This window comes from Mobula hypostoma, chromosome 7 (genome assembly GCF_963921235.1).
Source record: "Mobula hypostoma chromosome 7, sMobHyp1.1, whole genome shotgun sequence".
Taxonomy (NCBI): domain Eukaryota; kingdom Metazoa; phylum Chordata; class Chondrichthyes; order Myliobatiformes; family Myliobatidae; genus Mobula; species Mobula hypostoma.
The window spans coordinates 9,669,659-9,691,886 of NC_086103.1; the positions used below are offsets into that span (position 1 = coordinate 9,669,659).

The 22,228-nt window shown below is 39.9% G+C and overlaps 1 protein-coding gene across 1 annotated transcript in view; it reads right to left on the reverse strand.

Annotated features, from left to right (window-relative positions):
* LOC134349872 (uncharacterized) overlaps positions 1–22,228 on the reverse strand; it is a 343,283-nt gene that overhangs the window by 178,332 nt on the left and 142,723 nt on the right. Inside the window, 2 exon segments of the mRNA XM_063054837.1 lie at positions 3,301–3,386; positions 9,035–9,093. Of these exon segments, the coding sequence (XP_062910907.1) occupies positions 3,301–3,386; positions 9,035–9,093 (145 nt within the window).

Below are 22,228 nucleotides of genomic sequence, written 5' to 3' on the forward strand. Positions count from 1 at the left end.
AGTGGAAAAGTTGCCCTTCAGGTTGTTTAAAATCTTTCTCCTCTCACCATGATTCTATGCTCCATGGATTTGGATTCCCCCACCGTGGGTAAAAACCATTTCTATCTACCTAATCCATGCCTCCTTCAGTTGTAAACATGTGTAGCCCACTAGCTTGCCCTCACGTTTGTCTAGGGGAATCAGCTTTCGGCACCGCCAAACAGGGAATTCAAGTTTGGGTGGATGCTGTGTAATAAACCCCATTACAAACCCACAACACAAAATATCAGACAGTACACAATATGCCGTTAAATGATTACACTTTATATCTCTTACTTTGCTATGTGGTTAGTAGAGAAATAAAATATAAAAGAAAAAGGCACCACTTTTATTAAATAGTTCATGCACAAAATCGTTGGAGCTCACGCCTCAGGTATTCCTCCATAAATGACCTCCGCTGAAACATCGCCGACCTCTGGACCCTCGAATTCCCGTATACGCCGTCCGGACCCATCCTTCCTCTTCACTCTCCTCGACCGAAAAACCCCGGCTTCCAGACATCCAAGAAAGAATAATATCTCTCCCATTGGTTAGCCACCCGTTATCTGTAGTTATAACCCAAACATTGCTGCTACAGAAAACCCATTACCTCAGCAGTTAACATTACAGGGAAGCCATTACACATTAGAGAGAAGCCATTACATTAGCCTTAGCAGTTAGCCTTACTGAGAGACCCTACACATGTCTATGAGGTCACTTCTCTGTTCCACATTCCAAGGAATAAAAACCTATACTGGCCAACCTCCTTGTAATTCAGGCCACCTAGTGCTGCCAAATATTTTAAATCTGTCCTGACTCTTTGCAATTTAACTGCATCGTTTCCATAACAGGGTGATCAAACCTGTACACCATCCTCCAGGTGCAGCTTTATCAATGCCTTCTAAAACTACAACATTACGTCTCATCTCCTATATTGATCGACTTGAAGGCCAGCATGCTGAATGACTTTCTCACTACTCTGTCTATCTGTGATGTTGCTTTCATACACTTATACTCCAAGGTCCCTCCATTCCATTACATTCTGTAGTGCTCTTCCATTCTTCTATAGGTGTTGTGCAGGCTTAGTTTGCATCACCTCTCACTTACCTGACTTGAAATCCATTTACCACTCCTCAGTCCACTTCCCTATTAGTTCACTTTATTCTCTGTTGTACCTCCATCACTTTCTTGTTACATTTTCTAGAACAACATCGACTTCCATTTGTGACGAGTATCTTCGTAGTAAATTGATCATGAACACATTATACATCTGAGGGCAATTTTGCTCTGAGAGAAAACAATGACCATAAACAATGTGTTGTTGGTAAGGGGATTCAATTAATTGGATGTGTTTAAATGCACAGGTATGTACATGCAGAATCCACTCGAGGAAGAAAAATCATTCATAGACGTACCTTTAATGTGCATTAATATAAAATTCAATTCAAGAAGAATGAAGGCAAGAAAGAAATGATAGTGCACAGGAATGAAAGAACAATGAAAGAGAAATTAAAAAGCATTAAAAGTTGCTAACCCTATTACATAAAAATGTTCAATCTCTTTTATCAAACAGTGCCATGGGAACTTTTACTTCAATAGGTAGACATTGGTTTCAAGTTTCATCTGAAAGATGTTAATTCATTCCTTTAAAAAAGTTCAGAGATACTTCAACGTACAAAAAAGTCAGTGCCAAACAATAACATCATGAACAATTTCTGTACCTAGTAATCAGCGGAGATTTAGTGGATCAAGGTGATCCTAGACTATTAAAAATAAATAGATTGAAAAGAGGGCATTTATGTGGGGTTAACCACAGCAATTAGGAATATTAATACACAATCAAACCCGTAGTTAACTGCTGATTGAATATGAAGCAAAGGCGTATTATATATTCCCAGACCGCCATATATAAGTGTTTGATTTTTATTTTGTGCTGCAAGTATAAAGCTTGTAACCTGAGAAAAGAATCAGAATTTAAGCCCTTTATGAAAGTAATATAGCTTGCCTTTCCCATGAAACACTGTACTTAATATAACATAATGAAAACGCATTTTTACATTGTTAACTTATTCACTTGCAAGACAGGATTCAGAGTCGGAGCTCTGGATTGAGAATCTAAATCTCTCATTTAATAGTGTACAATTATTTAGCCATAGCACCACCATCATACTTAAGTTCTGATATAATTAAACCCTTTAATATAACCTTAACTCATAGAATTACTAAATGCTTGACACCTTACATGCTCCTTTTGTAATAAAGTTAACACAGAAACAGGTAAAATGAGAAAAGGTTGTAGGAAAATGTAAAATTACTACAAAGAAAAGCATTATAGGTTAAAAAAGTATTACTGTCGCACTTAAATCCTTTCTTATTAATGACATGTTACTTGATATGTGTTTGCACCATTTACCTCTTTAAATTTTGAATTTGCTCTATTTCCAACATTTATAATTTACAATACTTAAAAACATTCCAATAAAAAATGCTGAGATCCATTTGATGAGTATATTGATGATGAATAAGCTCTTCTTGTGCTTCCAGCTGGGCACAGGTAACAACTTTAGCTGACATTTCGATGACAAACTCTGCCATCATCATCCCTGATTATTGAAACGTCAGTTAAACTCGATACCTGTACCCAGCTGGGAGCATGATAAGAGTTTATTCGTCATATACAATGGGAAAGCACCAGATCCTTATTCAGTATATCAACAAATTACATATGTTTAATGTATCAATAAAATGAACATGATTTAATGTTACACACATAAAAGTTGCTGGTGAACGCAGCAGGCCAGGCAGCATCTCTAGGAAGAGGTGCAGTCGACGTTTCAGGCCGAGACCCTGACGAAGGGAAGAGATGCTGCCTGGCCTGCTGTGTTCACCAGCAATTTTTATGTGTGTTGCTTGAATTTCCAGCATCTGCAGAATTCCTGTTGTTTATGATTTAATGTTACCGTGAGTCATTGTCACAGCAAATAATAACAAGGAATCCTTTATTTGGGTCACTTTAATCTTAACATTCAAAGTACATCTAATTTATCACTTTGCTAAATCTGTACTTAAATACTGTAAGAGACTAATTTGTAATTTTGGTTAGATAAAAATCATTCTTGTTTTAATCTTTCTGATCCATTGAAGCTTTACATTTTAGTAACACGACATAGACCACCATTATGTTCCAACTAACCTATCCATCCTGATTTTAACTGATGAATGATGCGCATTTATACCCACAAATCTCCCACCCAATTTAACTCCCAATGGTTTGACTCTGACCTGCTCCTGATGTGATTGCTGTGTGCCGTCTGTTGAATTCTCGTTTAATTTCATCATGGGTTAGATTTTCTTCCAAGCACTGGGAACTGAAATGAAAATGTTTATCACAGACTGTAACTTGAAGGACCCCCAAAAGCATAACACCATTTAACCACCAACATCATCATTTAACACTCTAACAGTGTTTGTATAATGTAGTTACACCCCATGAAATGTTGCCACACTTCAAAGAACAACTAGTATTGATACATTGATTGTTACATATGTCATAATCAAAACATTGTTTGTATATTTTAAAGTTCATAATTTTCTCCTATATTTTCACTTATCATGTTATATGAAGATGTAACTCATTTGCACCAGTTCTAATTCTGAATGCAAGGAATTAGAATCATTAATTCAGAAACATTTTACTCTCCGTGACTACTTTACTAGGACCTCCTGTACCTAATAAAGTGGCCACTGTGTGTATGTTTGTGCCCTTAGGCTGCAGTAGCCCTCTTACTTCAGGATTTTACATGTGTGTTCAGAGTTGCTCTTCTGCACACCACCGTTGTAACGCGTGGTTATCTGAGCTACAGTCACCTTCCTGTCAGCTTGAAACAATCTGGCTATTTTCCTTTGACTTCACTCATTAACAAGGCACATTCATCCAGAGAAGTGCGGTTCACTAGATTTTTTTTTGTTTTTCGTATCATTTTCTGTAAACTCCAGGGACTGTTGTGCATGAAAATCCCAGGAGATCAGCAGTTCCTGAGATAATTCAAACCACCCTGTCTGGCATCAACAATCATTCACAGTCAAAATCACAAGGATCATATTTCTTCCCCATATGATTTTTTGGTCTGAACCACAACCAAACTTCTTGACCAGGTCTCTATGCTGAGTTGCTCCCACATGACTGGCTGATTTGATATTTGTAATAACAAGCAAGCATACAAGTGTACTTTGTAAAGTGGCCGATGAGTGTATCATAAGTTATAAAGATATAAGAAATGATAGGCAAAGAACCTTATTTTACACATAAGGCTCATTATCTGTAAGTACCTTGGACAACTTACAGCATTATCTTACCGAGCCTTATAAAGATTATAAGTGTGTGTGTGTGTGTGTGTGTGTGTGTGTGTGTGTGTGTGTGTGCGTGCGCGTGCGCACGCGCGCGCTCGCCCTTAACTCCTGGTGGAGTTTCCAACTGGTGCCGTAGTGGCATCAGCGCTGGACTTTGGGGCGAGAGATCCCAAGTTCGAATCCAGCTGGCTCCCTCGCACGCTCTCCATCTGTGCCTGAGTTGAGTGTTGAGCTAACAACTCGACCTCGTAAAAAAAACCTGGAGAGGTATTGGCTCCGCCAGGTTTCAGATGCCCAAGGCATGCCGTACAAAGAGCAAAAAAGATTATAAGTAAAATCATGCAAACAGCCAACAGGAGAAAAGCTGGTGTTGCTATTATGCAGGGAATGAAAGGAAAAATGCTTAATATATTCCTGTGAATCCTTTTTTTAAATTTCCTCATTGTAGGCCCTAATTCTTTGAAAATAAAGGCATAATACTTGCATTCAAATAGTACAGGAGGATTTAAAACACATTAAAGAGCCATATCTATTATCTCAAACCTCAATTTCAATATTTGTCTAATTGCAAAACTCCCCAAGATAATTCAAACTAGAGAATTTTAATTGAACATTATATTCCATGCATAAAATTCAGATTACCTTTCATTCTAGGTGAGTCCTTCATTATATTTGAGAGTATATTTAATATATTTTGATCATGTACCCTTCAATCTCTGTTATCTTCTCAAATGCAGTCAAGTATGAGCATTAAATACAAACCCCAGCAACAGCTACACCCGTGAAATCTGTAATTGAACTAAAATAAAGTATGGTCAAGATTTTGTGATTATAATGTGAATAGCATTTTGTTTGCGGCCTTGATATAACAGTATGTGATGTTTGCAGCTTTCTCTGCCACAACCAGTGGAATGCGTGTGAATTTAAGCTGCTGACAAATGACTCACCCATATGACATACTGATTTTGTTTTTGCTTTGAATAGGATGGCTAAAAGAAATTTTTGTTTAAAGCCATAACTATGCTTATCATGCTATCTCACCAAAGTCTAATTTTGGAATTATGCTTTGCAATTCATTCAACTGACTATTGCAACACTAAGGGAATTTAGAAAACATTAAAAAATAATTTTTTTTTTGTGATATTTCAGCTTCTGCCTTCAGCAAACAATCAAGTGCCAATCTTTCTTAACTTTGTAAGTAAGTAAATTAAAGGCATCCGTTAGTCTTGCGAGACCATGGTTCTGCACCTGGGAAGTCTTCAGTCTCCAGGGCGCAGGCCTGGGCAAGGTTGTATGGAAGACCGACAGTTGCCCATGCTGCAAGTCTCCCCTCTCCATGACACCAATATTGTCCAAGGGAAGGGCAAGGGCTGTTACAGCTTGGCACCAGTGTCGTCGCAGAGTACTGTGTGGTTAAGTGCCTTGCTCAAGGACACAACATGCTGCCTCAGCTGGGGCTCGAACTCATGACCTTCAGATCGCTAGTCGAATGTCTTAACCACTTGGCAACGCGCCCACACAACTTTGTATAAAGACTGAAAAGGTATATACTTTTCTTCTGGGCATACACTTTGAGCATTGTTGCTCTGTCACTGACCGTAAAAGTCTGGGGAAATATTTAAGATAATTAACACTAACTGTTTTCTCATTTGTCATTGTATTGCAAATGCTGGTCCAAGACTGTTAATTATAGAGTGTAATACTGAACCTTGGGTGACGGGGTGAAAATACATCTCTACCAAAGGATGTGTAAGACACTGTTCCCTCTACAAGCTTGCAGGTCACACCTTGAATAAGGTGTAGCACTTGAATAGCCCCCCACTCGGGGTAATGTGAAACCAGGAAACCAGGTGGTGGATAGTCGTGTGAGCAGCTGGTATATGTCACAAGTCTTGGTTATGCAACCACTGATGCAGGGAGACAATCTCTGAAGAGTTGGATAATGGCTGGGGTCACCCATCTTGTAAAGAATGTCCCAGAAGAAGGCAAAGGCAAACCACTTCTCTGGAAAAGTTTGCAAGAATAATCATGGTCAAGGCCATGATTGCCTATGTCATAAGACATGGCACAGATGATGCTGATGATGAATGCTGAACCAATAAACAAAGAAGACTGCTGCAAAGTGGGGAAATGCCCATGATAAAGTGGGTTGATATCCTACTTTGAGGGATGGAGCATATCTCCACAACATTGCTTGAAACTGACCTATTCCAGCCAATCTATTACTAAAGTCCTCAAGCATTAACACTAAGTATTCCTCCATTGGACCTACGGCACATCTTATTTCCATCTCTGTATAAATTATCATTATATTATTTATCTCCTAAATGCACAGCCCTATGAATGTGCTTGACAACTGATTTTACCTGCTTGTATAAATTTACTTTGAACTTTGTTTATAAATCCCTCTATGACATTGATCCCTGAAAATGCTTCCAGCCCATGACCTTTTGAGATACATGTATTCCTTTAATTCTGATTGAAACTTAGAGAATTTTAAGTGAATGCGAAAATCCGTGCATGAAATTCAGTGTACTTTTTATTCCAGGTGATGCCTTCATTATATTTTTGGTCATGTCCTGTTTAAGCTCAGTTATGTTCTCAAATTCAGTCAAGTATAAACATAATAAGCAAAATGGTGGTGGTGGAAGTTGATACAATAATGGGCTCTATGGAAGAGAAAGGTTCAAAAGACAATAGAGGAAGTTTATATTAGGTCAAAAAAGTATTGTGGGCAGAAGAGCCCTGATTTTTCTGTATTGCTCTATGATCCATGTTCGATGTTCTGAGTTCAAATCTTTGTTACAGCCACTTGGGTGAAATGAGTAATTAAGATCAATTTGCGATTAACAATTTATGTTAATAAAGACAGTAATATTATTTGGTCTGCAGTCATTGCAACAACAATGTCCTGTATGTATCGGTAAATTTGTAAATTGGTTTATTATTGTCACATGTAACAAGATTTTGACTTTGATTGCAAGTTCAAAATTTCCAATGCACTCTACCAACAGTGAAAATTAACTACTGTAGCTGTGAATTCGTTTGGGTACCAGATGGAATGATTTCTTTTCTATTCTTTCTTTACCTTTGATGACTCATGCTGTCTCAACACAACAGTGCATCCAATTTAATTTAAATTTATTATTCAGTCTCATTTGATTTATTTATATCCCAATCAAAAATAGTTGTGGAGGTAGGTAATTACATTCTTTGTTGTTTCAGATGGACCTGTTCTGATATTTACATTAATCTCTATCACTCTTCCAGCCACTTACCCACCAAAAAGATTTAAAAATCAAAACATTGTCAAATCCCAGTGAGTGTTTAGAAATCCTGAGAGATCCACGTCTGCCTCACTTAGTGATATTCTCCCATGTTGGACTGAAATTCATCATAAGCCAATTTACCCATTCCTATGACAGTCACAGCGTTCACTGGAATATTTATGATGCTCCTTTGTGACAGCTAAAAAATGTTCATTAATTGTGTGTTGCGTAAAAATAACATCTAATAGTCCAGAAAATCTACCACTCCAGCATCATCAAAGTTTCATGATACTAGATCTACAGTTTTACTGATTAAAAGTGAGGAACCTGATGCTAAGTAGACCCAGTCTATCTTTTTCAGCACATCAGTACTGCATTTAATGGTGAGCATATCCTGACTGGATGCATCATGGCAGGTATGTAAACACCCATGTACAAGAATGGAAAACCCTACAAAAAGTGGTGGATACAACCCAGTCCACCACAGGAAAAGCCCTCCACATCATTAAGCCCTAAAACAAAAAAGCAGCATCCATTATCGAGGACCCCTACCATCCACACCATGCTCTCTTATTTGCTGCCAATAGGAAGGAGGTACAGGAGCTTCAGAAACAATTATTACACTTCAGCCATCAGGCTCCTGAACTAGTGTGGATAACATTACTCACCTCAACTCTGAACTGATGCCACAAACTGTACAATTCATTATCTCAATGTTATTTATTTACTGAATTATTCGTTTTTTTTTGTACTTGCACAGTTTGTCATTTGCACATTTGCTCTTCAGTTAGTCTTTGTACTTTTTTCATTGAATGTATTGTATTTCTTTGATCTACTGTGAATGACTGCAAGAGAATGAATCTCACAGTGGTATGTGGTGAGATGTACATGCTTAGATAATCAATTTACTTTGAGTCCACCAATGGACTGGGTAGTCAGATGTTAGATGTTTGCCCAAAAGCTTCATCTTGCATTTCTACTTTGCATCTTGCAGATTTATTAAATCTGAGACTTACTGGAGGACTGATGGCCTGACAGGAGGCAGTTACAAAAGCAACTGCCAATTAACTAAATACATTCTACAAAATGTAATTATGATGCAACCACAAATGAACGTGAAATAGTGTGATTTTTCAACCTGCATGTCTCACATATAAAGCTAAAATTTATAAATGTAACAGGAATGAAAAAGAGCTCAAACCTGGGTGTGCTGCTTCATAGTGCTACAAATCAAAAGTGTTTGATAGAAAATTATAATCACAAAGAACACTAATTAGTCTAACACAGCTTAAATTATGAATCAGATATTCAAAGTACAATATATCTTCATTTTTGTTAAAACCAATTGTTTCAGAAATAAATTTAGAGGAATTAAATAGAAATTTAAAATGAAATACCTGATCTTTCCAACTATGTGAGGCTCTGAGGAATGCCAGTCTGTATTCAGTTGCCCCACCTGTAAAGTATACAGTGTACATGGATATGAACATAGTTGTATTAATAAACTTTTCTATAATTACGTCAAGAATATAAACAACTAAAAGCACAAAAGTAGTAATTTTCACTGTAGCTCCACAATTATTCTGGTGATGTTAAAACATTGATCCCAGATTAAAGTCACTGAAATTCACTTATAAACCCACTGTCTGCATAAGTTTAGCAGATACAGAGCATAGCCATAAATCCATACATTATTGGAGTGGTCCCATCATGTCTACCTCAACCGTGTTTATCCATCCATACTCTTCCCGTTTATTTGCATTAGATCCTTATCCTTCTTTACCTTGCCTATTTATCTGCCTATCTGAAATCCTTCAACAGAGTGATTATACCTGTTCCACCACCTCCTCCAGCATTATTTTCCAAGTAACAAACACTCTACTCTCTATGTAAAAAAAAAGTCCACTCAAGTCTTCTTTACTATTCTTTCCTCTTACTTTACCTATTACCTCCTACTTTTGATATTCCTAGCATGGGAAAAAAATCCTGGCTGTCTATCCCATCTATGCTTCATAATATTTTATAAACCTCCATTAGGATATCCCTCAGCTTCCTTCACTTCAGGGAAAACAAATGCATCCTGTACACTTATTAAAGTCCTCCACCTCAAACAACATCCTGGTGTATCTCCTCTGTATTATCAACATTGTGACCATTTTTCTTACCGTGTGGTGACCGGAAATGCACATCATTCTCTAAGTGTGGTCTAACTAGGGTTGTAATATAATGACCCAAACATTTTATTCTATGCCCCAACCTAAGGATACCACGTGCCTTCTATACTCGAAAACCTCTACAGAGGTGCTGTGGAGAGATTATGACAGGCTGTATCATTTTTTGGTATGGAGGATGGTGGGGGAGGGATGGCTACTGCACAGGATTGAAAGAAGCTACAGAAAGTTGTAAAATTAGTTAGCTCCAGCATGGGTTCTAGCCTCTGGAGTATCCAAGGTATTTTCAAAAAGCAGGGCCTCAGAAAGGCAGCACCTTTATTAAGGACCCCCATCACCCAGGACATGCCCTCTTCTCATTGTTACAGAAATTAACATGGCCAGGAAGGAGGTAGAGAAGCCCAAAGGCACACACTCAGTGATTCAGGTACAGTTTCTTCCCCTCTGCCAACTGATTTTTAAATGGACATTAAATCTATGAGCACTACCTCACTTTCTTTATTTTTTTCTGTTTTTGCACTATTTTTCTTTTATAGTTAATATACATATATACTTACTGTATTTTTTTCAATATTTATCATGTATTTTATTGCACTATTGCTGTAAATTAACAAATTTCACAACATATGCCGGTGATGATATTAAACCTGATTTTGTTCACCCTATCTTTCTGTGTCCCCCCTCCAGAGAACTATGGGTTTCAACGCCAAGGTTTCTCCATTCAGAACTATCCATTTTTGCCCTCCCATTTTACTGTGGCTGTCGAACCACTATTTGACTTCCCAAACATTGTGGCATTGCAAGTGAAATGTGTTCATTATTTGGAATATATCAGGATAAGTCCATCTGCCTACACACTGCTTGACTTTCCATCTGATCTATATCCTGCTTCAACCTTAGACGACCTTCGTTGCAATCAGTAAAACTAAATATTTTGGTGTCATCAGCAACTTTCTAATCATTCATCCCGCATTCAGACCCAACTTCGATGTATCACAAACATCAAGGGCCCCAAGACTGAACCTTACAGTACTCCACTGGTCTCAGTAAAGCATCCTTCCACCATGTTGAAAGGCATGGACAGAGTGGATGTGGCAAAGTTGTTTTCCATGATGGGGGAGTCTAGTACGAGAGGGCATGACTTAAGGATTGAAGGGCGCCCAAGCGAAGAAATTTTTTTAGCCAGAGGGTGTTGATTCTGTGGAATTTGTTGCCACAGGCGGCAGTGGAGGCCAAGTCATTGGGTGTATTTAAGGCAGAGTTTGATAGGTATCTGAGTAGCCAGGACATCAAAGGTTATGGTGAGAAGGCGGGGGAGTGGGAAAAATGGGAGAATGGACCAGCTCATGATAAAATGGCGGAGCAGACTCGATGGGCTGAATGGCCGACTTCTGCTCCTTTGTCTTATGGTCTTATTATCCTCTGCTTCCTATCGTTGTTAATTTTAGATCCAATTCGCTAAATGGACTTGAATCCCCTAAACATTACTGTGCAAAAGTCTGGGCACATATACTGTATATAGCTAGGATGCATGACACTTTTGCAGAGTGGTAATTTTATATATTGCATTGTACTGCTGCCACACAAAAATAAATCATGACCTATGTGAATGATGAGAAACCTGTTTCTCATGTGGGCCTCTATTGTGGACTGAGAGTCAGAAGGGGCAGGGAGAGGGGAATCACAGTTGCGAAATGGGGAAGGGAGAGGGAAGTGACCTCAAGGCTGGATGTGTCCGCACCTGCACCGCACTCCCCTGCGCCCCTGCATTCCTTTTCTGCCACGTGTCCCACATCCCTTTCACAATACTGCACAATCGCTACTCCCAACATTCTTGCTCCTGCCAGATTTCCCAAACTGCTCTTCACTCTATATGGTCAGGTACAGTATTATGCAAGTCTTCTGCACCCATGCTACATATGTGTGCTTCAGATTTTGCACAGTACTGTACCTTAGCGGTCTGGACTGATTGCTAAATAGCAGCACAGAGATGATATGGCTGGTGCATGGCTTTTTTAAAAAAACTAAATTCAGTCATACAAACCACATATCCAACCATTCATGGATAAATGTGTGTAACGGCTGTGGCTCAATGATATAATGCTCAACTCTCCAAGAACGGAAAAAATTACAAAAAGTAGCGGATATAGTCAAGTCCATCACAGAAAAAGCCCTCTTCACCATAGAGCACGTGTGCAGGAACACTCATATTCAACTTTTATACAACTCAAGTTCTCAATATTATCGTAATGATTTATTTATTTATTTTCTGGTTGTTTGATTGCAGTTACTCAATTTGCATTGGTTGTTTGTCAGTCTTTATGTGTAGCTTTTCTTTGATTCTATTGCATTTCTTTGTGTACTGTGAATGCCTACTAGAAAGCAAATCTCAGGGTGGTATATGGTGACATACGCAAACTTCGTTAATAAATTTGCTTTGACTGTCACGGTAGCATAGCAGTTAGCATGAAGTTGTTACAACTTGAGTGTTCGATTCTGGCACCATTCTGCAAGGAGACTCTATGTCCTCCCCATGGAATGCATGGGTTTTCGCCAGGACGTCAGATTTCCTCTTATAGTCCAATGACCTACCAAGGAGGTTGGTTGGTCATTGTAGATTGTCCCGTGATTAGGTTAGGGTTAATCAGGGTTGTGGGATAGTTGGGGTGGCACGGCTCAAAGAGCCAGAAAGGCCAACTCTGCACTGTATCTCTAAATAAAATAAAAGTAAATAAATAAAACTTTTAAGTTAGTGACTTCATGTCCCAGTTCAGAAATCTGCACAGAAGTGTTGAACTGATGGATATGCTGCTCATGAACTAAAGTGTTAAACCAATTTGTGTGCAAACTTAAAGCACACGGTATTGGGGGTAAGGTATTGCTGTGGATAGAGAATTTGTTGGCAGACAGGAAGCAAAGAGTGGGAATAAACGGGACCTTTTCAGAATGGCAGACAGTGACTAGTGGGGTACCGCAAGGCTCAGTGCTGGGACCCCAGTTGTTTACAATATATATTAATGACTTAGATGAGGGAATTAAATGCAGCATCTCCAAGTTTGCGGATGACACGAAGCTGGGCGGCAGTGTTAGTTGTGAGGAGGATGCTAAGAGGATGCGGGGTGACTTGGATAGGTTAGGTGAGTGGGCAAATTCATGGCAGATGCAATTTAATGTGGATAAATGTGAGGTTATCCACATTGGTGACAAAAACAGGAAAACAGATTATTATCTGAATGGTGGGCGATTAGGAAAAGGGAAGGTGCAACGAGACCTGGGTGTCATTATACATCAGTCATTGAAAGTGGGCATGCAAGTACAGCAGGTGGTGAAAAAGGCGGATGGTATGCTGGCATTCATAGCGAGAGGATTCGAGTACAGGAGCAGGGAGGTACTACTGCAGTTGTACAAGGCCTTGGTGAGACTACACCTGGAGTATTGTGTGCAGTTTTGGTCCCCTAATCTGAGGAAAGACATTCTTGCCATAGAGGGAGTACAAAGAAGGTTCACCAGATTGATTCCTGGGATGGCAGGACCTTCATATGATGAAAGACTGGATCGACTAGGCTTATACTCATTGGAATGAGGGGGGATCTTATAGAAACGTATAAAATCCAAAAGGGATTGGACAGGCTAGATGCTGGAAGATTGTTCCCGATGTTGGGGAAGTCCAGAACGAGGGGTCACGGTTTGAGGATAAAGGGGAAGCCTTTTAGGACCAAGATTAGGAAAAACTTCTTCACACAGAGAGTGGTGAATCTGTGGAATTCTCTGCCACAGGAAACAGTTGAGGCCAGTTCATTGGCTATATTTAAGAGGGAGTTAGATATGGCCCTTGTGGCTAAAGGGATCAGGGGGTATGGAGGAAAGGCTGTTACAGGGTTCTGAGTTGGATGACCAGCCATGATCATACTGAATGGCGGTGCAGGCTCGAAGGGCCAAATGGCCTACTCCTGTACCTATTTTCTATGTTTCTTTGTTTCTATGTCTTCTCAGCTTGATGTAAAAAAAAATCACATGGTACCTTTTACACAGACTAGAGGACATCTCCTTCATACTGTAGTCAATAATTATCCCACATCTGACTTTGATAAAGTACATTGCATGTCATTCTTATTTTGAACTTTTGTTTGCAAATTGATTGCTTACTTCCTGGAATACAATAGTAAGCCCCTTTCAAAAGTTCTAGCTATAAACTACTTTCAGATGTCAAGAAGGAACTATGTACTGTAAATGAAAGACTCATTATAAATGGTAATGCTTCCCCTTTATGTTTATTGCGGAAAGATAACTTGCTACTTTCAGAATGCAAATGAAATTTTACTGCCAGTTAATAGCAAAATGCACTTTCTGATGATAATATTGAAGCTTTAAGGATCCTTCATCAGACTGCATGCGAACATCTGAAGCCTTAATTTTAAAGTTTAAGAAGTTCCTTTTCTGATATGTATCATTATACTGGAGAGAGTTTCCAGCTGTTGCAGAATAGGATGACTTGCTTTAGGCTGTCTTTCATCAGAGACCAAAACTTTTTCTTTTTCCCCAAACCTTAAAATAAGTCTGGTTTGGCTCCTGCTGTGCTGCATGTTTTTCATTATGAAGAAAGTTAAACTATATATGTTATAATTTCTACTTTTATACTGAACTGGTGGTCAAAGTGTGATGTTATTTGATGTCTTGTGATATACAGCTAAAACTTTTGACAACAGTAGTATTGTTTAACCTATTGCAAATACATTCATGCTTCATGATCTCAACCATGAACAGATACCCAAATACACGTACAATACTGTGCAAAAGTCTTAGGCACGCACACACACACACACACACACACACACACACACACACACACACACATATATATCACTAGGATACCTAAATCTTTTGCATGGTACTGTACTGTATTTGTTAACATGCTGCAGAGAAACAGTGTATAGATTTGGCAGGAGCAAAGAGTGTAGGGAATGGCGAGGGTGGTGTGCTGCGGGAGGGGTATGACACAAGTGGCAGTGAAGGAATGCCAGGGGCAGGTGTGGTGCCTGTGCAGACCCACCCAGCCCTGATGCAACAGGCAAGGTAATTTGATTTCAAACAACTGGTTTACTCATCATTACAAAACGTCTCTGCATCCCATCCCTTCCCCTCTCCCTCCCATTCTCACAAACCATGATTCCCCTCTCCCTGCCCCCTTCCCATTCTTACACAATAGAGACTCATATCAGAATCAGATTTACCATCACTCACATATATTACAATATTTGTATTTGTGAGAGCAGTACAGTGGAATACATAGCATTACTACAGTATTAAGGAAAAGTCAGAAGCACCCTAGTTATACATATATGTGCCCAAGACATTTTGCACAGTACTGTATTTAATACATAGAATATAGAACATTATAGCAAAGTACAGGTCCTTCAGCACACAATGTTGAGCCAACCCTTTAATCTACCCTAAGATTAAACTAACCACCCTCTCCCAAAGAGCCCTCCATTTTTCTACCAGTCATGTGTCTATCTTAGTGTCTGTTAGATGTCCCTAATATACATTACCCTCCACCATCTACCATCGCCCCTGGTAATATATGCCACGATCTACAAAACTCTGTGGCAAAAACTTAACTCTGACTTCCTTCCTATACTTTCCTCCAATCACCTTGAAATTATGCCCTTTTTCTAGTGGATTTTAAAATAAAATAGAACTTTTGAAAATGCAAATGAGTGTAAGAACTTCACAAGATATGTGAAATGAAATTGCCTTAGCTTCTCAATAAATAGAAAGAAATTCCGACTTGGCCTGAGTTCAAAGCAGTATAAACTTCGATAAAGTGGTTATATCCTGCCATTTTGATTAGACACCTGTTACGAACCCATAATGTACCAGCAGCAAGAGATGACAAATAGAGTCGGGTTTAAATAGTAAAACAACTATATTAATTTACATCTACTCAAAAATACCAAAAAATAAATAAACTACTTTCTTAAACAGAAGTTAACAGTGTTATGCGTCTATAGCTCACTTACAGTCAAACTTAGAACCCGTTCTTAACAAATCTTACTCAAGCACAGTCTTAAAGTGGCAGTCCTGAAAGTCCCAGTAATTCACGAAAAAAGTGAGAGGAGAGACTTGTGGATTCACAATGCAGTGATGAGGCGATCACAGCGAATTCCAAAGATTCCACAGCTAGTGAACGAAGAAAGGGTGAGCAAAGATCCCAGCCAAGGAATACGGTTCTGAAGTCCACGAAGACTGATTTCACAAAATGACTTTCACGAAATCCACACCCATGGATCATACGAAGGACAAACACGTCTTCACAATGCATAGTGTACCGCTGAAAAACCCAATCCTTTGGGTTTGGGTAAGCATTAGACTTTACCCTTCTCGATCGTGAGGTGTTTCCAGATAGCTCGAAGCCTGTGATCTTCACTCTCTCTCTCTCTTTTCCTCGACTCCTTCTCAGCACTGTCCACACTTCTTTTATACCGTTGGCATACGTCATAAGGTAACACTTACAAAAACGAAACTGTGGACCCTCAGTAAAACGAATCTGGGGACATGTGACACCCACAGTAAACGAAACTATGGACACGTAACACACCACATGGACACAAACCTGAGGCAATGCTTTCTTTACCAGACATTCAAGAGCTTGGAACTCTTGACCAGATCATAGAACTTTTTACTCTTTGTTTCAGACAACTTGGATTTCATAAGATGATCCTCTAGAAATAAGATTTCTTAACTTCAGAGAAAATGTGGTCATGAATGATGCTGAGATTTCTTGATACTGTAAGTATATATTTTCACCAAGAAGAAGTTAAGAGTTCTGCTTACATGGAATCCAGGACATATTACCTTATACAGTCTGTAATATTTGCGTAGTCATAGGTAGCAGCATCTAGCAGAAATGTGCATCTGAAATCTAGGCACTGAATTGCAGTTAATAATTTCCGTGTTCTAGCACCTCTGCCTAAAACACATATATTATTAATTCAATTTCAAAGCGGAGATATGACTGTGCAATCCAGACAGACACCACACACAGCATCAGTATTATTATCACCTGATTAGTAGTCATAAAGGATTAGCTGTTCAAACTCAGGGCTACACATTCTCCTGCTGTCCTGGCAAAAATTGTGTCATTAACCAACATCAAACAGACTGGCACTGATTTTTTAAAAACTTTTGATGGGATCTTATTTATGTTGAAAATAGCCTTTATCTTTAATAACTTAATAACGATTATTGTATTCCCGGAATAATTTACTAGCTGTAATATCTTTTCAGACACCTTGAGATTGCAATAAGGTCCTACTAAACTACAACTTATTTTCTCTTTATTTCCATCAATGTTGGCTGTAATGGTTTTGGAAGAAAATGGGCTTTGGCAGTCATGACGTACTTCATGGTTGGCATAAATTTAAAGCAGAAAATAGTCTATAATTTAACAGTAATTAAACTGGAGCACAGCCACAATGTTCACTAGTTGCAGTAAATTTGAAAATGTCACATTGCTTCAGACTGAGGGGGATTGTCTGAAGCTGAAATTAAGCATTATGGCTAGTGCGATGAAAATAATTTTATACCGTGAATAGTCCTCAATTACAGACAGCAGCAGTTGCTCCTGAAACTCTTTTTTTTTTATCACAGCTGGACTGAACATAGCCTTGAAGTGAAAACAATATTTAATCTCATATTGATCAATACATGGTTTTTTTTCTTCCACTTTATATTTAAACTAAAACTAAATGGATTTTTATTCATGATTTAAAATGCACAAAACTTGTATTACTATGCACAAATTAATTATGTGTGAAATGAAAGCATCTACAAAAAAAAGAGGTATAAAGAGTACCATTAGATTTTCTTGCCGGCGAAAAACATCATGTTGGTACCATTGCCACTTCTTACCCTTTATTTCACACACTGATAAGTGCCTGCCAAAGTCATATTTAAAATTATATTACCGGGCTTCAACATTCTTCAACCTGTCACCCTTGCCATAAGACTGAGGAACCATATGCAAAAGAATTCATTCTTTTTTTTCAATGCAATGCAATATTGCTGCACTCATACATAATGCAATGGTGTTACCATGGTATCTCAGAAAACAACTATCTCAGTAAAAGCTTTTCATCTCCCCTCCACTGTTACGTGGAGGTTAACCTTTTGACTAACACAATTTAAAATCATGTGCAAAATAATAACCAAAAATAATCAAAGTTGGTTAGCTATAACTTGATACTAATCAAGAAAAATCTCTCATGATGTGAAGTATGCACTTTATATTGCTAATTAGAATCTACTGCTCTAGGCAAAACTTTTTCATTCTCTTCTCTTAACAGCATCAACCATGCCTGATAATGTCTCGGTCACCTTTGAATCCTCTATAAGACTTGAAGGGTTGTACCAGAAACTATCCACAATATCCCATGTCAGGCCTGACTGGGAGTTTGTAAAATGGAGACAAAAGACCACAGATGCTGGAATTTGGAGCGACAAACAAGAGGTTGGTGACTGAAGAGAAATGGATAGCTGACAGATGAAGCATCTCAATCTGAAATGTCATCTGTCCTTTTCTCTCCTCCCATTGGGTCACACTGACTTCCTCCAGCAGCTTGTTTGTTGTTGGGAAGTTGTAAAATTCCAGGACAATTTTTAAACATTTACAGAAGGAACACATGTTTCTTCATAAACATCTTCTCAATTTGTTCTCCCACCTTACAGGACTTGTAAATTTGACCATGATAGTTTGTTTGCTCACTTACATTATTAAAATTACATATTCTGTAAACAACAGGAATTCTGCTGATGCTGCAATTCAAGCAACACACATCAAAGTTGCTGGTGAATGCAGCAGGCCAGGCAGCATCTGTAGGAAGAGGTGCAGTCGACGTTTCAGGCCGAGACCCTTCGTCAGGACTAACTGAAGGAAGAGTGAGTAAGGGATTTGAAAGTTGGAGGGGAGGGGGGGATCCAAAATGATAGGAGAAGACAGGAGGGGGAGGGATAGAGCCAAGAGCTGGACAGGTGATAGGCAAAAGGAGATACGAGAGGATCATGGAACAGGAGGTCTGGGAAGAAAGACAAGTGGGGCGGGGGGGGGACCCAGAGGATGGGCAAGAGGTATATTCAGAGGGACAGAGGGAGAAAAAGGAGAGTGAGAGAAAGAATGTGTGCATAAAAATAAGTAACAGATGGGGTACGAGGGGGAGGTGGGGCCTTAGCGGAAGTTAGAGAAGTCGATGTTCATGCCATCAGGTTGGAGGCTACCCAGACGGAATATAAGGTGTTGTTCCTCCAACCTGAGTGTGGCTTCATCTTTACAGTAGAGGAGGCCGTGGATAGACATGTCAGAATGGGAACGGGATGTGGAATTAAAATGTGTGGCCACTGGGAGATCCTGCTTTCTCTGGCGGACAGAGCGTAGATGTTCAGCAAAGCGGTCTCCCACTCTGCGTCGGGTCTCGCCAATATATAAAAGGCCACATCGGGAGCACCTGACGCAGTATATCACCCCAGTCGACTCACAGGTGAAGTGCTGCCTCACCTGGAAGGACTGTTTAGGGCCCTGAATGGTGGTAAGGGAGGAAGTGTAAGGGCATGTGTAGCACTTGTTCCGCTTACATGGATAAGTGCCAGGAGGGAGATCAGTGGGGAGGGATGGTGGGGACGAATGGACAAGGGAGTTGCGTAGGGAGCGATCCCTGCGGAATGCAGGGGGGGGGGAGGGAAAGATGTGCTTAGTGGTGGGATCCCGTTGGAGGTGGCGGAAGTTACGGAGAATAATATGTTGGACCCGGAGGCTGGTGGGGTGGTAGGTGAGGACAAGGGGAACCCTATTCCTAGTGGGGTGGTGGGAGGATGGAGTGACAGCAGATGTACGTGAAATGGGGGAGATGCGTTTAAGAGCAGAGTTGATAGTGGAGGAAGGGAAGCCCCTTTCTTTAAAAAAGGAAGACATCTCCCTCGTCCTAGAATGAAAAGCCTCATCCTGAGAGCAGATGCGGCGGAGACGGAGGAATTGCGAGAAGGGTATGGCGTTTTTGCAAGAGACAGGGTGAGAAGAGGAATAGTCCAGATAGCTGTGAGTGCAAGAGACAGGGTGAGAAGAGGAATAGTCCAGATAGCTGTGAGTGCAAGAGACAGGGTGAGAAGAGGAAAGGTCCAGATAACTGTGAGTGCAAGAGACAGGGTGAGAAGAGGAATAGTCCAGATGCAAGAGACAGGGTGAGAAGAGGAATAGTCCAGATGCAAGAGACAGGGTGAGAAGAGGAATAGTCCAGATGCAAGAGGCAGGGTGAGAAGAGGAATAGTCCAGATGCAAGAGACAGGGTGAGAAGAGATGTGGCCTTTTATATATTGGCGAGACCCGACGCAGACTGGAAGACCACTTTGCTGAACATCTACGCTCTGTCCGCTAGAGAAAGCAGGATCTCCCAGTGGCCACACATTTTAATTCCACATCCCATTCCCATTCTGACATGTCTATCCACGGCCCCTCTACTGTAAAGATGAAGCCACACTCAGGTTGGAGGAACAACACCTTATATCCCGTCTGGGTAGCCTCCAACCTGATGGCATGAACATCGACTTCTCTAACTTCCGCTAAGGCCCCACCTCCCCCTCGTACCCCATCTGTTACTTATTTTTATGCACACATTCTTTCTCTCACTCTCCTTTTTCTCCCTCTGTCCCTCTGAATATACCTCTTGCCCATCCTCTGGGTCCCACCCCCTTGTCTTTCTTCCCGGACCTCCTGTTCCATGATCCTCTCGTATCTCCTTTTGCCTATCACCTGTCCAGCTCTTGGCTCTATCCCTCCCCCTCCTGTCTTCTCCTATCATTTTGGATCCCCCCCTCCCCTCCAACTTTCAAATCCCTTACTCACTCTTCCTTCAGTTAGTCCTGATGAAGGGTCTTGGCCTGAAACGTCGACTGTACTTCTTCCTACAGATGCTGCCTGGCCTGCTGCGTTCACCAGCAACCTTGATGTGTGTGGCTTACATATTCTGTCTTATTTTTACCCACTTCATCTTCCAAGGGACTCTACAATTCAAGTGCTCAGTATTATTTATTTGTCTATTTATTCCTATTTTAAATATTTTGTCATCTTTTGCTTTGTTTGTCTGTCCTTATTTGTGTGTAGTTTTTCTATTGCATGTACTACTTTGAATGCCTGCAAGAAAATGAATCAAGGTGGTATATGATTACATGTATGTACTTTGAAAATAAATTTACTTTGAACTTCGCTCCTCCTAAAATACACCTCTTCATGCTACTTTGCGCAGAACTCCATTTACATCATGCCTATACGCAATTAAATCAACCTGAAATCCACAATTATCTTCATCAATCTCAACTGTGTTGGTAGTGATAAGACTAACACCAAAACTGATGCCTGGAGAACATCTTTATGAATTACCACACTGCAAGATAAAAACAGTATCTACTGCCATTCTCTCCAACCTCTGAGCAAACGTTACATCCTCGATGTCGTTTTGCCCTTTATATGATGTGCCGTTCTAATAATATTCTCTCTGCCAGTGCCCAGGTCTCATCACATGTAAAGTGCTAGTAGAATTATATTATTTACTTTTTGACTTGTATCGCAAATGCACCTTATGTTAAATGTCAATCTCTATTTATTTATTTATTTGGACACAGCATGGCCTTTCTTGCCCTTCAAGCTGCACCACCCAGCATCCCCGATATAATGCTAGCCTACTCACGGGGCAAGTTACAATGACCAATTCATCTACCAGAGCCTTTGGGGTGGGAAGAAACGGGAGCATCCACAGAAACCCATGCATTCCACGGGAAGGATGCACAAACTTCTTGCAGATGATGTTGGAATTTAAATCCAAACTGCAATGCCCCATGCTGTGATAGCATCGCACTAACCAGTACACTAACATGGCACCTTTGTTCTGGAATATATTTTGTTAATTTATTTTCTGTAGCATATGTGGTGTATGTGATTTGTGTGTACTGTGTTGTTTCATTTGCTGGTATAATTTTCATTGGCAGAAAAAATAAATGGGCAGACTATTATTTAAATGGGGAAAGAATTCAAAGTTTGGAGGTGCAACGGGACTTGGGAATCCTCGTACAGGATACCCTTAAAGTTAACCTCCAGGTTGAGTCAGTAGTGAAGAAGGCGAATGCAATGTTGGCATTCATTTCTAGAGGAATAGAGTATAGGAGCAGGGATGTGATGTTGAGGCTCTATAAGGCACTGGTGAGACCTCACTTGGAGTACTGTGGGCAGTTTTGGTCTCCTTATTTAAGAAAGGATGTGCTGACATTGGAGAGGGTACAGAGAAGATTCACTAGAATGATTCCAGGAATGAGAGGGTTAACATATGAGGAACGTTTGTCCGCTCTTGGCCTGTATTCCTTGGAGTTTAGAAGAATGAG